Below are 23,150 nucleotides of genomic sequence, written 5' to 3'. Positions count from 1 at the left end.
AAGTGGCTTCCCAATCCATTCAGCTGCCATGAAAACCAGTTTTAAAAAGCTTTTAAATTCGCTTCCAAAGTGGAACCTGTTATTTTCAGAACAGTGGGAGCACACTGTAATTTTTAGTTAATCCTGGGATTGCTGGCACTTTAAAAAGTGACTTCAGAGCTCTTAATGAAATAATAAAACATCCCCTCCGGCATCACCACAGGGCAGATGGGAGGCACTGGGCTGTCTGCAGCAGGGAGAGCAGGAAAACAGTCACTTGAATCCAGCAGATTTGGTCTGTGCATCAGTTTGTCCTCATGAATATTTATAGTAAAGTGAATTTCTGACCTGCAAGGCCGCATCTCCTTGGCAACCCCGCTAGGCCGCGTCTCCATAGTAACGCCGCCCTCCCGGCCGCCGTAGCCGCGCCCCTTGCGTCACATGACCGGAAACGATGGAGGCGGCCAAGATGGCGTCTCCCAAGAGCGCCCCTAAAGACGCGCAGGTACCGTGGGGTCCGGGGGGATCCGGGTGGGACCGGGGGGTACCGGGAGCACGGGAGGCTGAGCGGTGCCTGTGTCCGTCCCGCAGGTGATGGCGCAGATCCTCAAGGACATGGGCATCACCGAGTACGAGCCGCGCGTCATCAACCAGATGCTGGAGTTCGCCTACAGTAAGCGGGGCCGGGCGGGAAGTGCGCGGGGAAGTCGCGGGTGGAGCAGGGAAGTGTTGCGTGGAGCAGGGAAGTGTTGTATGGAGCAGGGAAGTGCTCTGTGAGTCCGTGTTTCCGCGGGGGCTCCCCTGTCAGACCCGGAGACCGCGGAGATCTTTTCCGGCTGAAATTCTGTGACTCTTTAATTACAGAATCACAAACCCAGCATGGTTTGGCAGGGGCACTTTCCACTGTCCCAGCGTGCTCCAAGCCGCGTCCAACCTGGCCTTGGACACTTCCAGGGATGCAGGGGCAGCCACAGCTGCTCTGGGCACCCTGTGCCAGGAAGAATTCCTTCCCGTTATCCCGTCAGCGCTGCCCTCGGGCAGTCTGAGCAGTACCCGCAGAGGTTTCAGTGCCAGCCGGGCGAGAGCACGGTGGGGCTGGGGAGTATTTGATGGAACCCAGAGCCCGTTTCCCCCAGGATACGTCACCACCATCCTGGAGGACGCCAAGATCTACTCGAGCCATGCCAAGAAGTCCAGCGTGGACGCAGACGACGTGCGCCTGGCGATCCAGTGCCGCACGGACCAGTCCTTCACCTCGCCCCCGCCCCGCGACGTGAGCGCCGCCGGCATGGGCGGGGACACGGGGCTGGCACCGGGACACGGGGATGTCACTGGGACATGGGGCTGGCGCGGGGACACGGGGATGAGGCCAATACACAGGGATGTGGCTGGGACACAGGGGTGTCACTGGGACACAAGGAAAGAGAGCAGGACACGGGGATGAGGCCAGAACATGAGGATGTCACCGGGACACGGGGATGTTGCTGGGACACAGGGATCTGACCGGATACTTGGATGTAGCCAGGACACGGGGTTGAGGCCTGGACACAGGGATGTCACCAGGACACAGGTGTCGCCAGGAAATGGGGGTGTCGTAGGGATGAGGCCAGGACACAGGGCTGAGGCCAGGACACAAGGATGTTACTGGGACGCAGGGATGAGGCTGGGACGTGGGAATGTGGCCAGGACATGGGGATGTCAGTGGGACACAGGGATGTGGCTGAGACACAGGGGTGTGACCAGACACGGGGATGTCAGTGGGACACTGGGATGTCACCAGGACACGGGGGTGTGCCCAGACTCGGGGCTGAGGCCGTGTCTCTGCAGTTCCTGCTGGACATTGCCCGCCAGAAGAACCAGACGCCGCTGCCGCTGATCAAGCCCTACTCGGGCCCGCGGCTGCCGCCCGACAGGTACTGCCTGACTGCCCCCAACTACCGCCTGAAATCCCTGCAGAAGAAGGTGAGGATGGCTCAGGGATTGGGGATGCACCCCTGGGGGGTGGGAGGGGTGTTAAATTGCGGTTTTCCACAGCTCTGAAAGGTGAGGGTGAATATTGGCCTGTGCGTGCCAGCTCGGAGGTCTCCAGGCTGGATTTGTAGTTTGTTGTTGGTTGAGTTTAAATGGAAATTTTGAAATGTGGGAAAATTTATGGGAGTATTGTAGTGTTAAAGAAATACTTCAGAATCACAGAATCATTGAGGCTGGAAATGCCCTCCAGGATCATCAAATCCAGCCTGTGCCAGGGCATTGAGTGCCATTTCCAGTCATTCCCTGGACACCTCCAGGGATGGGGACTCCAACGCCTCCCTGGGCAGCCCCTTCCAATGCCTGCCCACCCTTTCCCTGAAGATCAGTTTCATAAATTGATCTTTATTAAACTGTCACGTTTAATGTCAGGTTGTCAGGGGGACAGGTCAGGCTTTGGTGTAGATATTAAAGAGTATTTTTGACTTCCACCTCAGTTGTTTCTGCTTTAGAAGGAAAATATTTCCTTTGCTGGGAAGCCCTGAATGCCTCAGTGTGGGGGGACTTTCCTGTTTATTCCAGGCCATTCCCTGATTCCCTGGCTCTCTCCCCACAGGTCTCCTCCACAGCAGGCAGGATCACAGTCCCTCGCCTGAGTGTGGGCGCCGTCAGCAGCAGGCCCAGCACTCCCACTTTGGGTAGGAAACAGCTCCTCAGGGGGTTCCCACCTTCATTTTAGGAAGGAAAAATAAAGAGGAATAATTTAAGACACTTTTCAGCCCCTGAGGGAATGCCTAACCTTACATTGTTTGACAGCATCAGAAAGTTAATTTCATAAGTTGATCTTTATTATTACAATAACATTTAAGTGTAAATGCATTACAGATGTTCTGTATTTGTGATAAATTCTTTATTTAAGGGACTATTCAAGAACTTTACTTAAATTTAGGGTTATTTTCCTCAATGTCAGTATTATGCTGAATTACATAGCACTGGGGAAATAGCCATTTTTTAAAGGATCATAAAATTTACAGCTATGCCCTAAAAATTAGTGTTTATAGCCTGGAATTCAGTAGGGCTGGGGTGAATGTAGAAAATGAGCAAAGGTGCAGCTCTGCCTGTAAATCTGATCCTTAAATCTGGTGTCCTTGTGTTCCTGTGCATTCCCACTGTGCCTAATAACAGATTCCACTTGGGAGGGAGTTGTAGGAGTGTTTATGGATTTATTTTGGTTTGTTTGGGTGGGTTTGTGTGGCACCCAGGTACCCCCTCAGCGCAGACCGTGTCGGTGTCAGCCAAGGTGGGAGCGCCGGTGTCGCTGGCGGGGCAGCGCTTCACTGTCCAGATCCCGTCCTCGCAGCCTGCCGGCAAGTCAGGTACTCCTGGGGTTCCTGGGGCTGGAAACAGGGATAACCACACAGCCACAGCTTGGGCTGGGAGAAGCTCATTCAGTCCCAGCCCCTGCCATGGACAGAGGCACCTTCCATGCTGCTCCAAGTTGGCCTGGAGCACTTCCAGGGATGGGGCAGCCGCAGCTGCTCTGGCCAAGCTGATGGGGGAATTTCTCCCCCTCTCCCTCATTCCAGGAACTTCCAGCGTTAATTCCCATTCCCAGCACAGCAGTGGCAGCCAGAACATGGCCATCCTGGGCAGCTCCCTCCCACCCTGGCTCCCGTTTCCCTCTCCCCCTTGTGTCCTCACCCCTCCCCCCAACATTTCCTCATCGTTTTGGGATGAGCCTGGAATAACACAGGGATTGCTCCAAGCTTTCAGTGACCCCTTTCAATAATTCCCACAGCCACTCCCACCACTCCCACGGTGCAGAACGTCCTGATCAACCCATCCCTGATCGGCCCCAAGAACATCCTGATCACCACCAACATGGTCCCGCCCGGCGCCGCCGACCCCAACCCGCTCAAGAGGAAGCACGAGGACGACGACGACTACGACGCCTTGTGAGGGCCCACAGCCCTTTCCCTGGGATTCAGGGAGCCCTTCCATGGGATTCAGGGAGCCCTTCCCATGGGATTCACACGGACTTCAGGGAGTGGGAATGGGCAGGAAGGCCCCGTTTGGGCCTTGGGAGTGTGGAAATAAAGTGCAGAGTGTTTGTAACCCGGCCTTGGTGTCTTGTGCACACATCTGGGGGAGGAGGCAAGCGTTTTCTATATATTTATTTTCTATATATTTTCTATTTTTAAATGTACTTTCATATTAATTTATATATACTCTATATATAAACACATATATAAATATATTGGTTTTATATATGTGTTTCATATATATATGCTGTATTTTTATCTTATACACACACGTCATTGCCTTGTGCACTCAAAACTCTCCCAGACACTTGTGTGTGTGTGTGTATATATATATATATATACATTTGTCTATACACATACATAGATATTTATATATTTATGTATATATGTATGTGTGCACACATACATAAAATATACAGAATATAGTGTATAGAGGGAATACACTGTAGTTAATTATGCATACACAGAAACACTTCATATATAAAGTGTATTTTGTGTATTAGGTACACATTTTAAAATAAACAATTACATAATCCTATGCTATATAATGTAAAACATATAATTATATATTTTATATAGTAATGTATAATATATAAATACCTTTTGAGACAATCTTCTATTAGGGCCTAAGCCCTCAAAACTTCCAAGCTCATTTAAAACAGTTGTGAATATTTTACAACTCTCAGGGCCTTCATAGACTTGGAAAGCACAGAGAGAAGTCCAGGGTGAAGGGGGATTTGGGAAGGAATTCTTCCCTCTGAGGGGCCAAGGCCCTGGCACAGGGTGTCTGTGCTCACTGTGGCTGCCCCATTCCCGGAAGTGTCCAAGGCCACTTGGACAGAGCTTGGAGCAGCCTGGGATGGTGGAAGTGGATGATGCTTAAGGCTCCTTCCAATCCAGACCATCCTAGCATTCCCTAAGCTGGCAGAGCCCTCCTCCAGCAGGTCAATAAAGAGGATTCCCAGGTCAAGGAAACTGCTGCCCAGATCCCACTTCCCTGTGCATGTCCCAGGGAAGGGCTGGGTCACCCCCACTGGCAGAAGAGGAAAACTAAATTTAACAAAATTTACATTTATCACCTTTTCTTCCTGCTAAGATTCATAACTTAGGGCTGAGGGCACAGAAAAGCAGCAGGAACTCATTTGGTGTGTCAGGTCTTTCTGTCCAGAGCAGGTCCCAGTGACAACTCCTGGTTGGTTTTAAGACCAAATTTAAGTGCAGAGAGCCCAGGGGAGGCTGGGGGGGTGTTGTGCACAATAATTCCAACTCCAAGTCAGGTTCCTTTAGTAACTCCTTTATTAAAATCACAAACCAGAGTTAAAATTCCTACATTATTCACATAGTCAAGTTTCTAAGTTCATTGAATAAACACAGTCCAGCAGCCAAAGGGGCCAGAAAGCCTGAGCAGTTCAGAGCTGCTGGTTTAAGACTTCAGCCAGGGCCTTCCCACTCCATGGCTCTCCCAGGGCAGTGGCAAAGCTCTCTCAAGATTAGAGGTGAAACCGTACCCAGCGTTCACAGCTCAGCAGGAGGGAGGGAGCTGGGAACACCCACCTGGAAAATCACCTCCATTCACTCCAGGAATTTCAGAGGAAAAATTCTTATCCCCCTCCCCACCTGGCCCCAACACACAAATATTTACAGAGACAAAACAAAGAAAGAAGCAGCTTGACTCCCTTGCTGAGGGGAGGAGCTGCTGCTCCAGCAGGAGAATCCAACTCCCTCAAAAGTCACCAGGAATGTGGCCTAAAGGGATGGGAAAAGCTCCAGGTCAGGTAAACTACTCCTTGATGGGTGTGCAGCCTGAGAAGAAGCTGATGTTGCTGCTCAGCACCCTCTTCTTCCTCCTCCCAAAGGGGTTCTGGTTCTCCTGGGACTCTTCATCCCTCCCGAGCAGGGAGGCAGCACCGCTGGGAATCTTCAGAAACACCTCCTGCTCTGTGATGTCCTGCAGGACCTGGGGGAAAGCAAGGGACAACCTTTGGAGTTAGTCACAGCTGGGGTGACCTACCAGAGGCACCAGGACACCAAGTGCCAGGCCAACCTCAATAGTGGCTTTTTTACTCAAGTCAGGAAAAAGACAAAATTTTTGACAAAATACCAAGATGCAGCAGGAAGAGAAAGCAGTTGGAATAGTTGGGTTCCCATGGGAGAAGGGAATTTGTTTAGCTGAGGTAAAATGAGATGTGCCAGGTCAGAGAGGTCACTTTGAACATGGACAGACAGGATTTCATCCTGCAAACTCCTCACTTCCCCTCTCTCCTTGTTGAAGGTGCTGCAGGAAAACATGGCAAACTCGTGGCAGCATTGCAGTGTGGGCACTTTGGAATTCAGCACACTCTCAGCTTCCACACGAGCTGCTCAGAGTTTTCCAGCAGCAGCTTCTCCTCTGGGGTGATTTCCCTCCAAGACCCCTCACTCAGCAGCTCTGCTCTCCCTTGGGAATACCTTGGTGGTTGGAGTGATACACACGGGCTGGAAGAAGCTCTCTTCTGCTTTCACCTCCGTGGGGTCTTCCAGCTTCAAGGACCCCTCCGAGTCCCTTTTGTGCTCCTCGCATGTTGTGGTTTCCTGAGGGGCAGCAGAGGGTGAAGCTCTTGCAGAACATCCATCCCTTCCCTTCCCATCACAGCCCCCTGCTCTCCAGCTGGGAAGTTTTCCACAGAACAGGATGCTGCAGCTCAGACTAGGCCTCCACAAAATAGGCAATAATTAGAGCACTGTGGGATGTCCCTGCTCCACATCTCTGAGATCCAAGAGCAAAATTCCCACTAGGAACATCAGTTTCTCATGGACCTTCCTGCTGCTACAACCCCCTCCCCCAAACCATCCCTTCCATTCTTAAAAAGAAATCTGGGAATGAGTCAGGGTTTTGTGTTGTCTGAAGCCAAAGACAAAACTTTAATTTACTTAGTCCAAAAGGAAAATGGAAACAGTTTATCCTCAGATTTGTGGAATCGAAGTGGGAACACAAAAATCTTTGCTGTGAATCTCCAAAATTCTGTCCTGAAAGGCAGAGTCTGCTCCTGCAGTGGAAAATTTTCCTCAGTTACCAGAGAGGCACTAATTAGTGACATTCACAGAGTTTCAGCAAAGTGCACCTGCTCTACCTGGACAAACTACACTTGTGGGAGAATTATCCCTTCATCCAGCTCTGCTCCTGCCCAAATGCAGGCCCTGCAGCCCCTGTGCCCCCCAGAGCCAGCAGCACTCACCAAGCCCCGCTCCCTGTTCCTGCACGTGGCCGGGGTGCAGCTGCAGCCGTCAGTGCATCCCAACTTCTGCTTCCTGCAGCCACACTGCCTGTTCCCACAGCGGCCCTTGCACGAGCACTGTGAGGGAGGGAAGGGGCATCCAATGGCCAGGATGCTCCTGGAATGCTCCAGGTCCTGCCAAATGTGGCATCTCAAGGACAGGGATACCCCCAAGCTGCCCCTTGTCACATTTCGCTGCTATTTCACTGCATTTTGCATTTTGTTACATCCCAGAATAATTTTCTTCCTAACATCCAGAATAAAATCCTTCCACCTACAGATCCATCTTCAAGATCTATAGGATAACTACCTTCAGTTAGTGCCTGACTTGAGTTTATGCCAAAGGATCCCAGTTTTTGTGCCACCCTTCCTCAAAAAGAGGGAGTCCCCACCCCGAAAGCCTCAGGAATTTTCTGAGCCACAGGCTGAAGCTCCAGACTGACACAGACAGATGGAAGCTGAGGCTCTGTCAGGACTGCAAGCTGCAGGTTCCCAAAGGAAACAGGGATCCACAACAGGCTATCCTTTTTTTTGTTCGTTTTTTTCCTTAAAATTGGCTCCCCGGATGGATGGGGCTGTTCCTAAAGCAGAGGCCAGCTCAGACACAGGCAGCAGGACAGAACATGGGAGAAGGTGACTTGGACAGGGAAAACCTGTTCAGGAAGGTCTTGCTGACTACAGACAACCTTTCCTGTGTCTGTGGGAATGCCTCAAATATCCCCAGGCACCCAAATAACCCATTCCTGCCACTTTGAGAACAGTGGAGACACCACACTCACAGCTCCATCCCAACCCTCGCACACAGCAAGTGATTCCCTAACAGACACTGCATCGAGGGCAGCTGGATCTTACCCCCATGAGGTTTTTCCTGGCTCCTCTGCCTGCTTTCCCAGGAAGCCAGTCAGAATCCTCCAGATCCCCAGGGTCAGAGAGCAGCTCCTCCACATCCACCTCGGGGCTGGGTGCTCGGGGCTTGGCCGTGGTCTGCCGGCGGCACTTGGGCTGCAACACAGGAGCACGAAGGGTTAGGCCACCAAAAATCAGCTCTATTTCGTTAATAATATTAATAATGATTACATTTTAATATGGTTTTATTAGGGTTTTCAGAGTCCCTCACAGCTAAGAAGGTTGTGAAGTGAGGGAGGGGAAAAAAAGATCTAATTATCAGGATTGAAAATTCAATCAATTTAAGCTATTGATGACAAATCCTTGGAAATCTGAGTTGTTGACACATCACATGACAAAAAACAAGTGTCACACACTCCTGTCCAAAGAGTTTTAAATCATTTCTTCCTCCCAGCACTAAGATTTGGCTCTGTGCAAAGCAGCAAAATTTGCTGTGAAACATGTGCCTTGCTCCATAATTTAAAGACTGGTACTGCTACAGAAAAATAATCTGGATTGTGAAGGAGGATACAGTCAGAACTACAATGAGGTTTTTGGGGGTTGTTTGCCCTTTTTTTTTTTTTTTTTTAATTAAAAAAACTAATGCAAGGTATTTGAGTCTTCTGGAAAGGACTGAATTAAACGAGCAGAATTTCAATGAGTAGAACAAGTGCCTGATAAAAGCAGCTTAGGAGAAAGAAAACCACATTATCAATAGCCAAGATTAACTTTGGCAAAGAATTCAGGTGCAACACAAACTGTGCAGCCTCTTACTTTGGGTGGAACATAATCAAAAGAAGAGTCTGGAGACTCAGGTGGCCTTTGCTGGATGTGCCGGAGCTTCTGGCCACTGGCAACTTGGAGGAGCAGCAGTTTCTGTCAAAAGGGACAAGAATTAGCTCTGCAAAATCCATCAAACCCAGCTGCCATGAGGTTCTGGTGTCTGTACAAGGCTGTACCTGTTTCAGAGTATCATTTTCCCGGAGGAGTTCCTGGTTCTTCTCACAGATCTCCCTCATTTTTCCCAGTTCTTCCTCCTGTTTGCAGGACAAGAGGAAATTTGTTTCATTGGAGATAAATAAGAGAAAATCCCCCAGGGTTATTCCAGCCTGCACAGCAATCACCCCACGCAGGCTTCTGCAAAGGGAACACACAATCCTTCTCCTAATCCCAGGAATCCCAAAGGATCCCAGCCTCCCCCAGCCTCTGCACCTGGAACCGCAGTCGCTCCTGCAGTTGTTTCTCCTGCTCGTTCAGGGAATCTTCCAATCTCTTCTCTGCTGCTTCTTTCTGCTGGAATTGGCTGAGCAGGTACAGAACCTAAAAGCAAGTTGGAATAAACGGGTGAATTCCTGAAAGGAGCACTTGGCATCCAAGTCCAGGCTCAGGGAAATTTCCTGCCACTTCCAGCACAATTCCACCCTGATCTATTTGAAAAGTTGATCTTGTGCTCAGGTGTAACCTCCTCATTTAAAGCAGGAGGAAAGTTACTGAATAAACCAATTTACACAGGATAAATACAGAGATTTCTTTGGCTTTGAAAGAACCATCTGCACAAATCCAACAGAATTTGAGCTGATGTTCACCACCAGCTTCATTTCAGCACATCCCCCTTTGCCTTTCTCTCTTAGCAGACCTGGAGATCAGACTCCAAGATTTCCATGAGCTGTGATTCACCTTTTCCTGGTGTTGCTGCTCCTGCACCAAAATCTGATTTTGGAACTCTGCCTCCATCTCTGCTATGTGGTTTCTCTCTTCCATCAGCATCTTCTGCACATCAGAGCAGCTGGCCTGGCTCTGCTGCAGGCCGCTCTGCAGTTTGCTCTCCTGCACTTTGGAGGAGACCAGCTGGAAAACAAGAGCAAGGCATGGCTTGGGACAGGGATTCCCTGCTGGGACAGGTGCTGCAGTGTGGAGGGGAAACATTCCTGCAACTTCCAGCCACTCCAGAACTGGAGCAGCCCTCAGCACCAAGGAAACCAGGAGAGATTCAGGTGAATTCAGAACTGTTCACAGTTCTGAATTCACCTCCCTTCCTGCAGCACTTGGAGTATTTTCCTTTTCACCCTTCTCCTTTGATTTCCAAGCACCAGGGAGCAACAGGTAATTCTGTCCTTCAGCTGCTCTTTCCCTGATCCCACAATACCCCAATTTTCCTTTTTCCTATCTCATCACCAATTCCACTGCTTCCCTGCTTGTTCAGGAAGTATTTTGGATACTTTTTCTTCTCTTCCACTTTTCAAATTTGCCTTTCCCCTTTCCTATGCAAGCATTTAGCTGGTATCTCCAGACCCTCATCTATTTCACTCCTCTCTTCCCTGCTTTTCAGATTTCATTCCCCCATATAGATTTCTTTAATTCAAACTCAAGTGGGGAATAAACCTCAGTCACTACAAGAGAGCTCCACTCAAATTCCTTTGGTCACTTCCTGTTATTTGTGGCTAAGGAGACTAACAGCCTTTGTTTTCAGGGGTAAAAGAGGAAAACCCAGGGTTTACCTCTCCCAGGAGATACTTCAGAGCACATTTGGCCTCCAGGATGGTGGCAATGCTGTCCCAGCGCTGCTTGGCCCGATCTCCATTGTCTGCATCCAGGAGTTTCTGCTGCAGATCTGCTATCTGGGCACTCCTGGGGAAGAATCCATGGATTTGGGGTTACAACACAGAAGAAAACCAGGGCTGGTTTCTGGGCTAATGTGACTGTTCCCAGAATATTAAATAAAATAGTATAAATTGAGATTTTTGCTGTTCAGTAGAGCACCTGGAGCCTGCAGTGCTTCCCTGGGGAGTTTTGCCTCCACTTCCCATTTATCCCAAATAAAAGTGGAAGTTTTTCCCCCAGAGGTGATCACTAAGAGCTGAAAACACCCAGTCCAAGTGCCTGAGTATTTCCCCCTCATTTTGAAAAACTTCCAGCCAGGAAAATTCATTGAAAGGGATTTGGGGGTTTCACCCCTTGAAAAGCCATTTTCAATTTGTTTGGTCAGTTTGCCAGTAGATACTTGGCCAATACCAAAAACCATTCCTCCACATCTTTCACCATTTGTTATAAATCCCTCTGATGGATGGGGTGTTGGGACCAAATTCCTTCCTGAAGCATCCTTTGAACCCCAAGAACTGGAAATTCTTGGTTCTGTAAAAATGGATTTTTGCATCAAATTTGGTATTTTTGGGCTTGAACAAAACAAAGACAAAATTTCAGATGTCACTCCCTATCACCCTGCGTATCAAGATGCAGATTCTTGGTGTAATTATACCTCAGTTCTGTTTACAGGTACAATTTACCACGGGGGATATTTTTCATCTGTGCAGACAGAGCTTGGCCACCCATTCCACCAAACACCGAAGGTGGTCCATGTAGAATAGGAAGGCTTTCCTTGCTGACACCCAGTGTAAATATGATTAAAGGCCATAGAAGCAGAGGAATAAGGTTTGTCCATCAGTATGAATCAGACTGTAAAGATGATCTTAAAACTTGGAGCTTTGGAAAAAGATTTTCAGCATCTGTATTTTTACCCCAATTTGATTGGCAGTGGCTCTAAAACAATTAGATGGGTTAAGGAAGCAGACCAGAGCTACTTCTCCTGTAGTGAGTGAAAAGGCTTTCCCTCCTCATTGCAGGGTCTGTGTGGATGAGCATTGAGGCAGTGCCTTACCTGAGCTCCATCTCTGTTTGCAGGCTCTCAATCTGCTTGGAGACAGAGAGATCCGTGTCCAGAGCCTGCAGGTCAGCCAGGCAGTACGTGCGCCTCTGGAAGCACAGCACAGGGATGCAGGGCAGGAACAGGGGAGGAAATCACACATTTACAGATATTCCAGCTGGGAAAGCCTCCAGGCATCTCCCCACAGCTTCAGTTCCACTGTTCCTCCCCAAAAACCTGTGCTAAGGGGAGTGAGCCATTCACATCCCTCAGAATCCTTGAGGTTGGAAAAGCTCTCCCAGAGCATTGAGTCCAACCATTCACCCAACACTGATGGGTCACCCATGTCCCCAGATGCCACATCCAGATGGTGTTTGGACACTTCCAGGGATGGTGTTTCCACCACTTCCCTGGGCAGCCTGTTCCAAAGCCTGACTGCCCTTTCAGGAAAAAAATTTCCCAAATTCCATGAAGTAACAAGTTCCTTCAGCACCTCTTGTCCCTGATGGGTCAGAGGGATATTAGCCCTTTATAATTAACCCTTTCTCCCAGAAAGGGTGGGATCCATCCCCATCTTCTGAGGGAACAGGTCAGGTAGGAGAGAGAATAATCAATTCAGTATTGCTGAACAGCCAGAGGAGTGGGGTGGGAAAAGAGGAATTTCCCTCTTACCCGCAGCTTTGGAGGGGGGTTTTCTCCAGCATCTTTCTTCTCTTTCAGCTGAAGCAGCTCTTTTGCCAGGATTTTTCTATCCTCCAGCAAGTCTGCCAGGTGTCTTCGAGCTTCCTCAGTGCTGACAAGAACCTCGACTTCATTTGCAAGCCAGCTCTGGAAAAATAACCCCCAAAACCCAGTGGTTGAGCTCAACTCCAGAACTGAATTCCAATTTCAACTGAATTCCAACATTTCAAATCCCTGGTCCTCCTGCTGTGCTTCAGCCACCAAGGCCAGCAGCACCCACCCGAAATCCCAGTTTGCCCAGTGTAGGGATGCAGAAACACTGTTACCCACTTTGACTCGTGCAGCAATTCCTTCCATGCCCCGATTTTGGGTCTCTTTCCGTTTATCTGCCACCTCCTTCTGCCTCTGCAGGGCATCCTTGAGGCGTTTGTTGGCAGCTGCTGCCTGGAAAAGAGTCCACAAGGAGCTGAACAGGGACTGCAAATCATCTGCTACAGCTGGAAACACCAGGGATTCCCAGCCCAGAGCAAACACTGGGACAGTGACAGCACAGGGTTAATAAATCTCAAGTTATCCTGGTTTAACTCAAGGATTCCTGCCCTTGATTTATTTCCTTTGCTGCCATTCCTCCTTTAAAGAAAAGCTCCTTCTAGGCCTGAAGGTAGAAGAAAACACCCAAAATGAAGGGTTGAAGATGAATTTCTTTTACAAAGCCATCCTGAAAGGATTTTGAGCTGCCACCTTGTAGGTCCACCACTCAAACTCATTCCCCACTTCTTACCTTGGGCATCTGCATGGATTTGCCATAGGAGCCGGGCACACAGAGCCACCTGGCACCCAAAGCCACCTGGCCTTTAAGGAGCAAATTTAACTGGGATCCCTCAAAGGCAGAAATGGGGATTTCTGTACAGAGATAATTTTTTTTTTCCCCAGCCTCTAAACTTCCTTTCAGAGGTTTCTGTGTATCCTGTTCCTTCCTCCAGCCCCACTTGGCAGACTTAAGGGATTGGTTGGGATTTCCAGGAGATGTTGGCTCCTCACCTCCTCTGTTTTGCGCCGGAGGACGTTGGCCTGCTTCTGGAAATCCCTCTCCAGCTTGAGGAGCTCATATTGTCTCTTACGGTCCTGCAAGGAGAAACAGTTGCAAAAGTCACATTTTCCATGAGAAAAGAAAGGTTGCAGCCCCAAGATTCCAGCCTGAGCACCCCAAGGCATTGAGGGGCAGGAATTGCTGTGACACCAAACTCCAGGTGTTTGCTGGCCACTGCACTCAGCAGCTGGATTTTATTGAGCTGCAGAGCCAACATTTCTTTGGAAGTTTAAAAATCTCCCATGCTGAGGCCAAACTCTAAACTGTAAATCCTTCAAATATTGACTATTTTTGCTTTCTGCTTTAGAGCAGAGTCACAGCTGTGGCAAGAGCTTGAAGATCTCCAGCCACAAACAAGTCCAAGTAGTGAAAAGTGGCAGCCACATGAGCCAAGCTTCTCTTCAAAGCATTCCCAGCTCTTTTAAGATACTTCCCAGTTAAAGAAACCTTCAGGCAGCCCTTTGGAGGGAGGAATAGGGTGAGGGACTTGTTTGCTCACCTTTTCCTTCAGCTGGATCACCTCCTTGTCCTTCTGCTGCTTCCACTGCCTGAATTTCTCAGTGTCTTCTTTCATCTGACGCATCAGCTGCACCCTTTGCTGCTTCATTTCCTGAAAGACACCAGTGGCTGGAAGAATTATCCAGGATTTACATCCTAAAGAGCTTCAACCTCCATTTTTCCCTGTGCCTGCCAGGTGTGGGGAGTGGAAGATGGGAAATCTTGCTGTGCTCGCACTCAGGACATTCTCAAAGTGCTAAAATACAGGGATTTTTTTGGCATAAGAGGAAGACCAACACAGGCACCATTTAGAGAAATCAAAGAGAAATCAAATTATTTGACTGAGGCAATAAATTAGAAATGCCAGAAGATACTTTGGTCTTATTTTCCTCCCAAATCTCAGCAGTCACCTGCCTATTGTGGTCATGCAGCCACATGAATTGTGCCAAAAACTGCTATTTTCAGTCTGACTAAACAGAAAGTGATTTCCTGTTTGGGATTTCTGGAATTCCTGTCTGGGATTTCTGGGATTCCTGCCTGGGAGCTGCTTTGCCCACACTGGCTCAAGTCAGAGGTGCTTGTTGGTTACCCTGATCTCCTGGTTCAGTTTGGACACCGTGTGCTCTGTGGATTCCTTCAGCTTCAAGAGTTTGGATTGCTCATTCAGCTTCCTCTTGAGCTCAGTAATTTGTGCCTCCAGCTCCTGGAGCCTTTTCCGGCGCCGCTCGCTCAGCCTGGAGAGGAACAACAAAAAATCCAAATGTCACCTCTGTCACCTCTGCTGCTGCTGAAAGCCCACAGGAGGTTTCTCTGCAGCCCCTGGCACATTAAAGGGATACTTTTACACTAAAAAAGAGCTTTTACAGATCATGGAAGTGCAAGACATTGGATTTTCAGACACATTGACAACCCCCAGAGCTGCAGGCAGAGCTCTCTTACTTGGCCTGGTTGATGTCCTTCTTTGCCATTTGCAGAGCAAGGACCAACTCCTCCTTTTCCTTCTGCAAGTTGCTGACCTCCAATTCCAGATCCCTGATATTGGTCTAGAACGGACAAGAAGAATAAATCTCCAAATAAAAACCTTGGAAAGACACCTTGAGACAAAGCTTTAAGACTGAGAAACCTTGAAAAACCCCATTCCTTCACAGCAGGCTGCTAAACCACCTCACCCAAGAGCAGTGTGAGGGTCACAGGGGCTGGCCCAGCACACTCTGAAGCTTTGGTGGGCACGGAGTCACTGGGGCCACATCCTGACTGAATCACTTCAGACATGGGAGATCCCAGCACAGCAGGGAACACTGTCCAGGGGAGCAGGGACCCAGCTTAAGGAACAGACCCAAATCAGAACAGGCTCCTGAGGACAGACCTCCTCCCTCCCCTCCCCACTGGGGAAAACAAACTGACCAAGGAGGATTTCAGCTTTACCTGGTACTGGGACTGAATGGGCCCAAGCTGAGTATCATTTTGAGACATTTTTTTGGCCAGGGCCTCTTTCAGAGTCAGGGCTTTGTTGAGCTCCAGCAGCTCCCTGGAGAGCTGTGCCTGGCGCAGGGCGTGTTGGGTGCTGAAGTCAGAGGCTCTCTTGGATTCCTGGCCCACTTCTGCTCCCTGCAGGAGACACAGCCATGAGGAGAGGCCAATCCAGAGCTCCTGAATTACATGATCTCTGTTTCCACAGAGCACTTCAGATTCATTTTTATGTAAAAAATCAGATATTCAGAAATGAGAACAGGTTCTTGACCATGAACACATTGAATTTGAAACAGCACAGACAAGGGTGATGATTTATCAAGCATTTGGGTTAGAAAATGAGCAGAAGGGAGCAGATGAAAGGGATGAGGAGATAAAACCATGCCCCAGTGAGGTGTGCACTGCAGAGCCCCTCACTTACACCTGGAGAATCCTGTTCAGAGTTCGGCAGCTCTGCAGAAGCTTCTGTGGCAGCAGCGTTTTCACTCTGGTAGACAGAGAGAAGAAAATTTGGGTGAAAAGGGAAATGTGAAATAAAATGAAGGAAATAACAGTCTGTTGGCACATTATGGCAAAGCACAACATGATTGTCCTCTGGCCAGAACCTCTTTGGAAAGAGGAGACCATCATCCTCTTCCTCAAGGAATGTGGGGAAACTCCTCCATGTCTAGTTGGAAAAGCCATTCCTTGAAATCCTCCCTGAACTCCAGCACTGGAGAGAACAGGAAGAGGAGGAAGAGGGAACAGAGGAATGTGCAGTGAGGGAGAACTGAAATTCCTCCGTTAGACAAAAGCCTGGAAGCTTCTATTTAACAATTTCAGACCCCTGCAATTTACAATGTCCATAAAAATCACCAAGTTTGGAACACTCCATCCAATTTAGCTCCTGTGTCAGGCTTTTCCATGTAGACTCCTCCTTCCCTTCCCCTCAGGAACAGCACAAGTGGCCTTTCTGCAGCATTACAGCTCAACAGGACATTTTTGAAGTGGATCTGAAGAGTCATTTCACATTTTAATTGCTGGGCTCCTTGAGGGAAGTTGCTGGAGTGGAATCCCAGGTTTTCTGAGTAAGTTGTCACAACTGCCCCCTCCCTGGGTTCAGCCTTACCTGCAGCTCAGCCAGCACCTGCTGCAGGTTCCTGATCACCTCCACATTTTCCTTTAACTCCTCATCTTCCACAGTCTCCACCAGCTTCTGCAGATCCAACTTGCACCTGGAAACATGGGAACAAGTCCATGCTGAGTTTGTCCAGGGAAGAACAACTTTCCCCACTCAACCTCTGAATTAATTCTGGATGAACAAACTCCAGCTGATTGGATCCAGTTTATCCCACTGAAAACATTGAATTCCCAAGGACATTATTCCAGGAGAAGGGTGTGGGGACACTTACACAGCGTGGTGCTGGAGCTGCTCTAGTTTTGCATTCATCTTCTCATTTTCTTGCTCTGTCTAGAGAAATCAGAATTATATTGAATTGTAGAAGATAAGAAGCCAGAATTCAGCTGATTAATTTGCAGCAAAAGATTGGCAGTGTAAGAATCAATGCACTGAAAGATATTTCATGGTCAGGGCCACCAGTCTGGATTTCACAGCTTTTTTTTAGGGATGGACACTGCAGGCAATAGGAAAGAAGCAGAGTGGGGAAGGGAGAGCACAAGTGCTCTTTAAAGATATTAAAACAAAATATTTAAAGCATTAAAAAAGCTGAAAGATTCAGGTCTCCTTTTTCCAAAAGGAAACTGAAGACCAACAGATTCAGGCAGGTTTTTGGTTCTGACTGGTTTGGAATCAACATGAAAGGAACATTTAAGAGAGATTCTCAATATGTCATAAATACAGGAGCAGCTGTTGATTCACTCAAAGCAATTGAGAGCTCTCCTGGGATAACTGAACTTACCAGGATGATCCTCTCCAGCATCTGTGCTGTTTGCCCAGCAGCCTCACTCAGACCCTGGCTCAGCTTCTGGTTCTCCTCCTGCAGGGATTGGTTCTTCTCCATCAGGGATTGGAGGTTCTCTGAGGGGGCCAAACCACTGCAACAGCAAGGAGCAGTTGGGTGTGAGTTTGGGCTTTGGGACAGCACTGAAGTTACCTCCAAAACAATTATTATTCCCTAAATAATTTAAAATAAATAGCCCAGAATGGCTTGGGAGGGAAGGATCTTAAAGCTCATCCAGCCCTAACCCTGCCATGGGCAGGAACACCTTCCACAGACCAGGCTGCTCCAGGGTCTCTCCAAGCCTTGGACACTTCCAGAATGCAGGAAAAACCTCCAAACAGAGGTTGTGAACGCCATGTCTTTGGTTTTGGAACATCCCCAGAACACACCACCTATGTAGTCCAACTCTGTCCCAGATTTTTGTGCTTTTAAGGATAATGGAGGTGGAACTGCCCCACATTTAGGGGTAGAGGGGTGAGGAGAACAGGGACGGATAGGTCTCTCAGAGACAGGAATTTATTCAGAAGGTTGTTTCCTGCTTCCTCTTTTACTTCCTGCAACAAATTTTTGCAATTATGAAGTGTTTGCTTCAAAACTAAATCTCAGGGAATTCCAGTAAGGGTGACAAAAAGAGGGGGGAAAAAGCAACCAATTTGTTTTCCCCTCACTCCACAGCACTGCCCAGAGCTAAGAGATCCAGAGTCTTCTCTGGAGTGTGACAAATACACATCTAGAGGACATTCAATAACAAATCTTACTTGAGAGCCACAGGCAGGGTCCCTCCATGGGCCTGGAGCAGCAACACCTGGAGCTGCTGGACCTGAAATGACAAATAATTATTGCTTGTAAATGTAACAGCTCCATGGATCCTTGGTCTTCCTGACTCCTCTGCTCCATAATTCCCCTTTTACCACTGCCTGTGGAAAGGAGTGATGTTGTTACTGTACTTCAAGTTATTTATTCCTCAAAAGGTTCTTCACTTCCCTCTGGGATCACCCCAGGGAAAACCCTTCCCTTCCCACCGTGCTGGGCACAGGCAGGAGATGTCAGGAGGGCACCAAACCACCTCTGTATTTTTTAATTGTGCCTGTAGCTCAGGCAGTGATTTGTTGAGTGGAAGGGAAGTTTAAATTACATCAGCAGCACTTTTCTCTGGCTGCAGGAAAACTCCAAGAAATAACCACACAACCCCTTCCCAGCCACCTCCAGAGACAGAGCAATGCACATTAGGGATGTTTGGTATTTTTTGTGAGGTTGTGCCTTCCTTTGGGGTTTGCTGAGGGGTTCCCCCAGTACCTGCTGCTTCAGCTGGTGCAGCTCAGCTGCCTGGGGGTCCACGTTGACAATGGGTTTGTTTTTGATCTTCCTGGCCCTGTCAGCATAACGCAGAGTGTTCAGGGTCTCCTCCAGGTTGGAATCTGCTGGGCTCACACAGGCAATCATCAGCGTGTGGCTGTTCCCACCCAGGGAGTCTGGGAAGGAGAAGAAACAATGTCAAAGCTGTCAGAGCAATAGTGACAGTGAAACGTCACCCTTCAAGGGTTCCAACCCCATGAGTGTGTCCCCAAAATGCAGATTAAACAGATGGATTTTGGTGCCACTGGTTACTTTCTCCTCTGCACACTCAGGGCTGTTTTAAAGTGGGTTTTTGAAAGCCAAAGTCAGGGTTTGAAAATAAAGGTTTCACCCCAGAAGCCCCAGTTGTTGCCCTAATAAATAATTTCTTTATGCCATTTCTGGCCTGGTTCTTTCAGGTTTGCCCCACCCTTGTCCCCCCCCTCCAATAACAAGACCTCCATGAATATCCAGAATTTTCTCTAATTTAAGGAATTATTGGCTAAGAACAGATCACAAAGCTGCATGGTTTGTATAAAACCTTTTGGTTTTATACTAATTGGCTCTTAAAGCTACTGATCAGAAAAAAAAAGAAAAGGGACCCCACATCCAGCCCAGTCCAGGTTTTAATTAGGTACTTTCAGACATGGAAAGCCCTGAAAAGCTTTTGCAGCAAATTATGTAATTACCATAGAAATCCCAGTAAATTCATTACTAAAGCTGTGCCCAATTAAAGGGTGACTTAAATAAAATGCATTGAAAGACAAATCCCAGCTACTGAAAAATAGAGACCAGCTATTCAGACTAAGAAAAAAAATCCCAGGGAAGGCACAGACAACTGGAGCTTCATTCTGGCTGTGACATCACCCCGGGAGTTGCTATAATTAAGGTACAATAATAGATCTCTGCTCCCAGACTTCCCCTCTTCCTTCTCCCCACCAAAAATATGCCCTGATTTTGTCTTGTTTCCTCCTGTCACACAAAGTGTAGGAGAGCAGGACTTGTTTTGAGCTCATCTCACTGTGTTTGCAACCTAAAATAAGAGTCCAGGAAAGGCCTTCCTTTCAGTGGGGAATTAAACAAACAAACAAACCTCTCTGCAGCAGCAGCTCTAAGCTGGGGGGTTTTCTCCTGCTTTGTTATTTAAAAAGCACCTGCAAATTTAGGCTTTGACATCATCTTCTCTCACCTTGCAGCAGCCTGGTCAGCTTGGAGTCTCTGTAGGGGACAAACCCTCCCTTTTTATTCTCATCTCCCAGAGCACTGATGACATTCCCCAGGCACAGGAGGCCTCTGTTGATGTTGATTCCTGCAGACAAAGCTCACAGTGAGCACAGCCACCTCAATAGCTCCAAACTCCTCATTTCCTGCCCTTATTAAATATGTAACAAGGTTAAAAAAAGCAGATTAAAGTGCTAAAGAAGTGCTTTGCTCTTTTATTAAAGCCCAGGTGAAAAGAAACCCAAACTCCACCAGTCCCAGCCCAGAGACCTTCTTTGAGTCTGTCTCCCTCAGCTTTGGTCTTCTTTTGTCTCTCAGAGCCAGCAAGATCCACCAGGTGCAGCTTGCAGTGAAAACTGCAATTCCTAGGGCAGAAAGAAACTGTTTTACTCTCCCAGGTGGAAAAGGAGCAGCCCAAGAGCTGAAAACTCAGAGAGCCAAAACCTGAACTGCCTTGAGAAGCACAGCTCAGGACCAGGGTGAGGAAATTTTGGCAAAGTAACTCTCATCAGCTGCACAATGACACTCACTTGTCATGTTTCTTCTTCTGATCAATGCAGATGGTGAAGATGGCATGGGATCTGGAGGACTGGGAATTCATGGCTGTGGATCCCACAGTTCTGGAGTTGTTCCCCTGCTCCAGGCAGGACACGGTCTCTTGGGCACAGGTGACACTTCTTTCTGTCAGCCCCACAATCTGTAGGCAGGAAGGAAACATTGTTTCTCCTCTGCTTCCTCTTCATCCCCTGGGATCAGAAAAACGTCCCTGCACCTCAGGCTGTGCCAGCCCATTCCCAGGGGGCTGGAATGGAAACTCCCAGGAAAGACTAGTTCTGAATTTCACTTCAGGAACATGGAACCACATCATGATGCTGTTCCTAAACACCCCCCAGGCTCCTCTGCCTGCTCCAGATCCAGCTGGACTCTGGGATGGAGCCAGAGCTCTTCAGGGCTCCAGGGACAAATCCATGGATATCCCAGGCCAAGCTGGGAGCTGAGAACTCTACCAGTCACAGGAAGGGGCTGATAGGGAGGGGATTTGTGTGAATAAAGTACTGCAGAGGCAGCTCAGGGGATGAGCTGTGCTTTCCCTGAACATCCCACCCCTTGGGTCTCTGTGTGCTGCTCCCAACACATGGATGAGCCCAACCCCACTGCTTTAGGAATGACAGAAACTCCCAAATGAACCCCTTCTTCAGTCCCCAGCCCTGCCAGCCCCTCCCCAGCAGGGCAGACCTTGATGCCTTCCTTGGGATCCTCCCGGATGCTGATCTGGGAGCGCTCTCGGGAGGGGCACAGCAGGTCCAGGATGTCCTCGTTGTAAATCTGGAGGCAGCAGAGGAGCAGCTCAGAGATACCAGCCAAAGAAAGGAGCAGTCATGCTGCAATTAGGGCTAATTTAGCACCACACTTTACTCGTCTCACCTTTAGGGAAAGACACCTTGGACCAGAAAGGACTAACAAAACCTCCTGGAGTCTTAGGGGTTGATTTAATCTGTTACCTGAAGGAGGAGACCTCAAAGCTCCCCTTATTCCTAACTTGATAAAAACCAAACTTTTACCTCCAAATAAGAAACTTTGAGGACGAAGTCCCAATCCTGCCTTTGCTGTTTCTCCTCAAAGAGCAGCTTGATGACCCTGGGGATGACCCCCACGTTGGGCTCATACTCCTGGTTGGCAGTGTAGGTGCCTCCCATGGAATAGGTTTTCCCTGACCCCGTCTGTCCGTAGGCCAAGACAGTGGCATTGTATCCTGAGGGGACAAAGGACACCCGGGTGAGTCACGTGGAGACTGAAAGCTGCATTTTTGAGAACCACCCTTGCAGAAAATCATCAGTTTACACCAGCTTTAAGCATAGGTCACAGTCAGGAATACTGAGGGGGGAAAAAAAGCAATGAAAACATCATAAAACACAGATAAAATTATTATTTCAGCTCTTTTTTAAGACTAGATGTTTTATTAGGGCTAAACAGAAACACAGTACAAATTCTCTGCCATCCCAGCTCCACTGCAGCATCCTGGAACAGGATGTTGATCAATTTCATTGTGTTATTCTTAAGGAGGGAGAGGGACTTTTTATAATGGCTTAGAGTTACAGGACAAGGGGGAATGGCTTCCCACTGCCAGAGGAATATTGGGAAGGAATTGTTCCCTGTGAGGGGGGGAGGCCCAGAGAAGCTGTGGCTGCCCCTGGATCCCTGGAAGCATCCAAGGCCAGGTTGGACAGGGCTAGTGGAAGGTGCCCCTGCCCATGGCATGGGTGGCACTGGATGGGCTTTAATGTCCCTTCCGACCCAAACTCCTCTGGCATTCCATGAAAAGTGCCTCACACGGGCAGCCTCAGAGAACACACCCCCTCATTCTGCGGAGAGGAGCGGGCTCCAAACGGGCAAAACCCGGAACAAACCTTTGAAGATGCCTCGGACCAGAGGCGACACCGCGGTGTTGAAAACCTCCTCCTGCTCCACGGACGGGTCGAACACGTAGTCGTAGGTGAAGGCTTTATCACTGCCCACCACGACCTGCGGAAGAGAGGGACGGGGCAGCGCTGGTAGCGGCGCCCGGGCTGCGGGGCCCCCCGGGAGTACCCGCGGCTCACCTGCGGCTCCCCGGGCACGAAGGACAGGCACATCTGGCAGCCCTCGCTGGTCTCCTTGGGCACCAGCGGCCGGCAGCGCAGCGCCACGCGCACCGGGATGCCCTTCTCGTCCTCCCGCACCATCACCAGCCTGCGGGACACGAGAGCCGTGAGGCGGGCCGGGGGACGGAGCGGGGGTCCCCGCGGCCCTGCCCGGGCTGGGGGTGGAGCGGGCGGGAAGCGGCCTCAGCGGGGCTCTGGGATGGAGGAGGGGGGTGCAGCGGGCCTGTCGGGGCTCGGGGATGGAGCGGAAGCCCCGGGCCGGGAGCGGGGCTGGAGCGGGGGCGGAGAGGGCCCGGCCTGGCCCTGCCCGGTGTCGCGGGGCGGCCGCGGGACTGACCTGGAACCGCCGCTGCCCGTTCCAATGGCGGCGCCACAACGGCCACCGTTCAAACCGGGCCGCGCGCCGCCACGGCCAATCACCGAAAGGAAGCTCAAGCGGGGTGGCGCCACAGCCAATCGCGGGGCTGTGCGTCGCCGAGAGGCGGGGCTGCAGCCAATCGCAGAG

General features: G+C 49.4%; 2 protein-coding genes across 2 annotated transcripts; one reads left to right on the top strand and one right to left on the bottom strand.

The window, feature by feature from the left end:
• Nucleotides 1-336: 336 nt before the first annotated feature.
• TAF9B (TATA-box binding protein associated factor 9b) lies at nt 337-4,062 on the top strand. Its single transcript, XM_059859269.1, has 7 exons — nt 337-484; nt 571-652; nt 1,116-1,252; nt 1,807-1,941; nt 2,564-2,645; nt 3,210-3,323; nt 3,746-4,062. The coding sequence occupies exons 1-7, from the start codon at nt 434-436 to the stop codon at nt 3,904-3,906; spliced, it is 762 nt and encodes a 253-aa protein (XP_059715252.1). The 5' UTR covers nt 337-433; the 3' UTR covers nt 3,907-4,062.
• A 1,205-nt stretch (nt 4,063-5,267) lies between these two features.
• On the bottom strand, nt 5,268-23,066 carry KIF4A (kinesin family member 4A). Its single transcript, XM_059859294.1, has 31 exons — nt 22,983-23,066; nt 22,604-22,733; nt 22,412-22,526; nt 21,566-21,756; nt 21,240-21,329; nt 20,534-20,700; nt 20,274-20,368; nt 19,972-20,091; nt 18,744-18,919; nt 18,206-18,267; nt 17,406-17,541; nt 16,899-16,957; nt 16,616-16,721; nt 15,929-15,994; nt 15,463-15,645; nt 14,977-15,080; nt 14,627-14,771; nt 14,039-14,149; nt 13,491-13,574; nt 12,780-12,893; nt 12,441-12,596; nt 11,784-11,878; nt 10,627-10,756; nt 9,806-9,976; nt 9,341-9,448; nt 9,088-9,165; nt 8,903-9,004; nt 8,096-8,245; nt 7,205-7,321; nt 6,438-6,560; nt 5,268-5,946 (listed from the first exon to the last, which is right to left on the bottom strand). The coding sequence occupies exons 2-31, from the start codon at nt 22,724-22,726 to the stop codon at nt 5,770-5,772; spliced, it is 3,654 nt and encodes a 1,217-aa protein (XP_059715277.1). The 5' UTR covers nt 22,727-22,733; nt 22,983-23,066; the 3' UTR covers nt 5,268-5,769.
• Between the last annotated feature and the right edge of the window lie 84 nt (nt 23,067-23,150).

Source organism: Haemorhous mexicanus, chromosome 14 (genome assembly GCF_027477595.1).
Source record: "Haemorhous mexicanus isolate bHaeMex1 chromosome 14, bHaeMex1.pri, whole genome shotgun sequence".
NCBI lineage: Eukaryota > Metazoa > Chordata > Aves > Passeriformes > Fringillidae > Haemorhous > Haemorhous mexicanus.
Note: the sequence above shows the minus strand (reverse complement) of the source record. Positions and strands in the feature narration are given on the sequence as shown.

What these genes read in the sequence shown, in the direction of transcription:
- TAF9B (XM_059859269.1), top strand. Translation starts at nt 434, where the DNA reads ATGGAGGCGGCCAAGATGGCGTCTCCCAAGAGCGCCCCTAAAGACGCG. An exon ending in GCGCCCCTAAAGACGCGCAG is followed by an intron (nt 485 to 570) that starts GTACCGTGGGGT and finishes TCCGTCCCGCAG; the next exon opens with GTGATGGCGCAGATCCTCAA. An exon ending in CCTCGCCCCCGCCCCGCGAC is followed by an intron (nt 1,253 to 1,806) that starts GTGAGCGCCGCC and finishes GTGTCTCTGCAG; the next exon opens with TTCCTGCTGGACATTGCCCG.
- KIF4A (XM_059859294.1), bottom strand. Translation starts at nt 22,726, where the DNA reads ATGGTGCGGGAGGACGAGAAGGGCATCCCGGTGCGCGTGGCGCTGCGC. An exon ending in TGAAGTATCTCCTGGGAGAG is followed by an intron (nt 9,977 to 10,626) that starts GTAAACCCTGGG and finishes CTTGTTTTCCAG; the next exon opens with CTGGTCTCCTCCAAAGTGCA. An exon ending in AAAATGATACTCTGAAACAG is followed by an intron (nt 9,005 to 9,087) that starts GTACAGCCTTGT and finishes CCCTTTTGACAG; the next exon opens with AAACTGCTGCTCCTCCAAGT.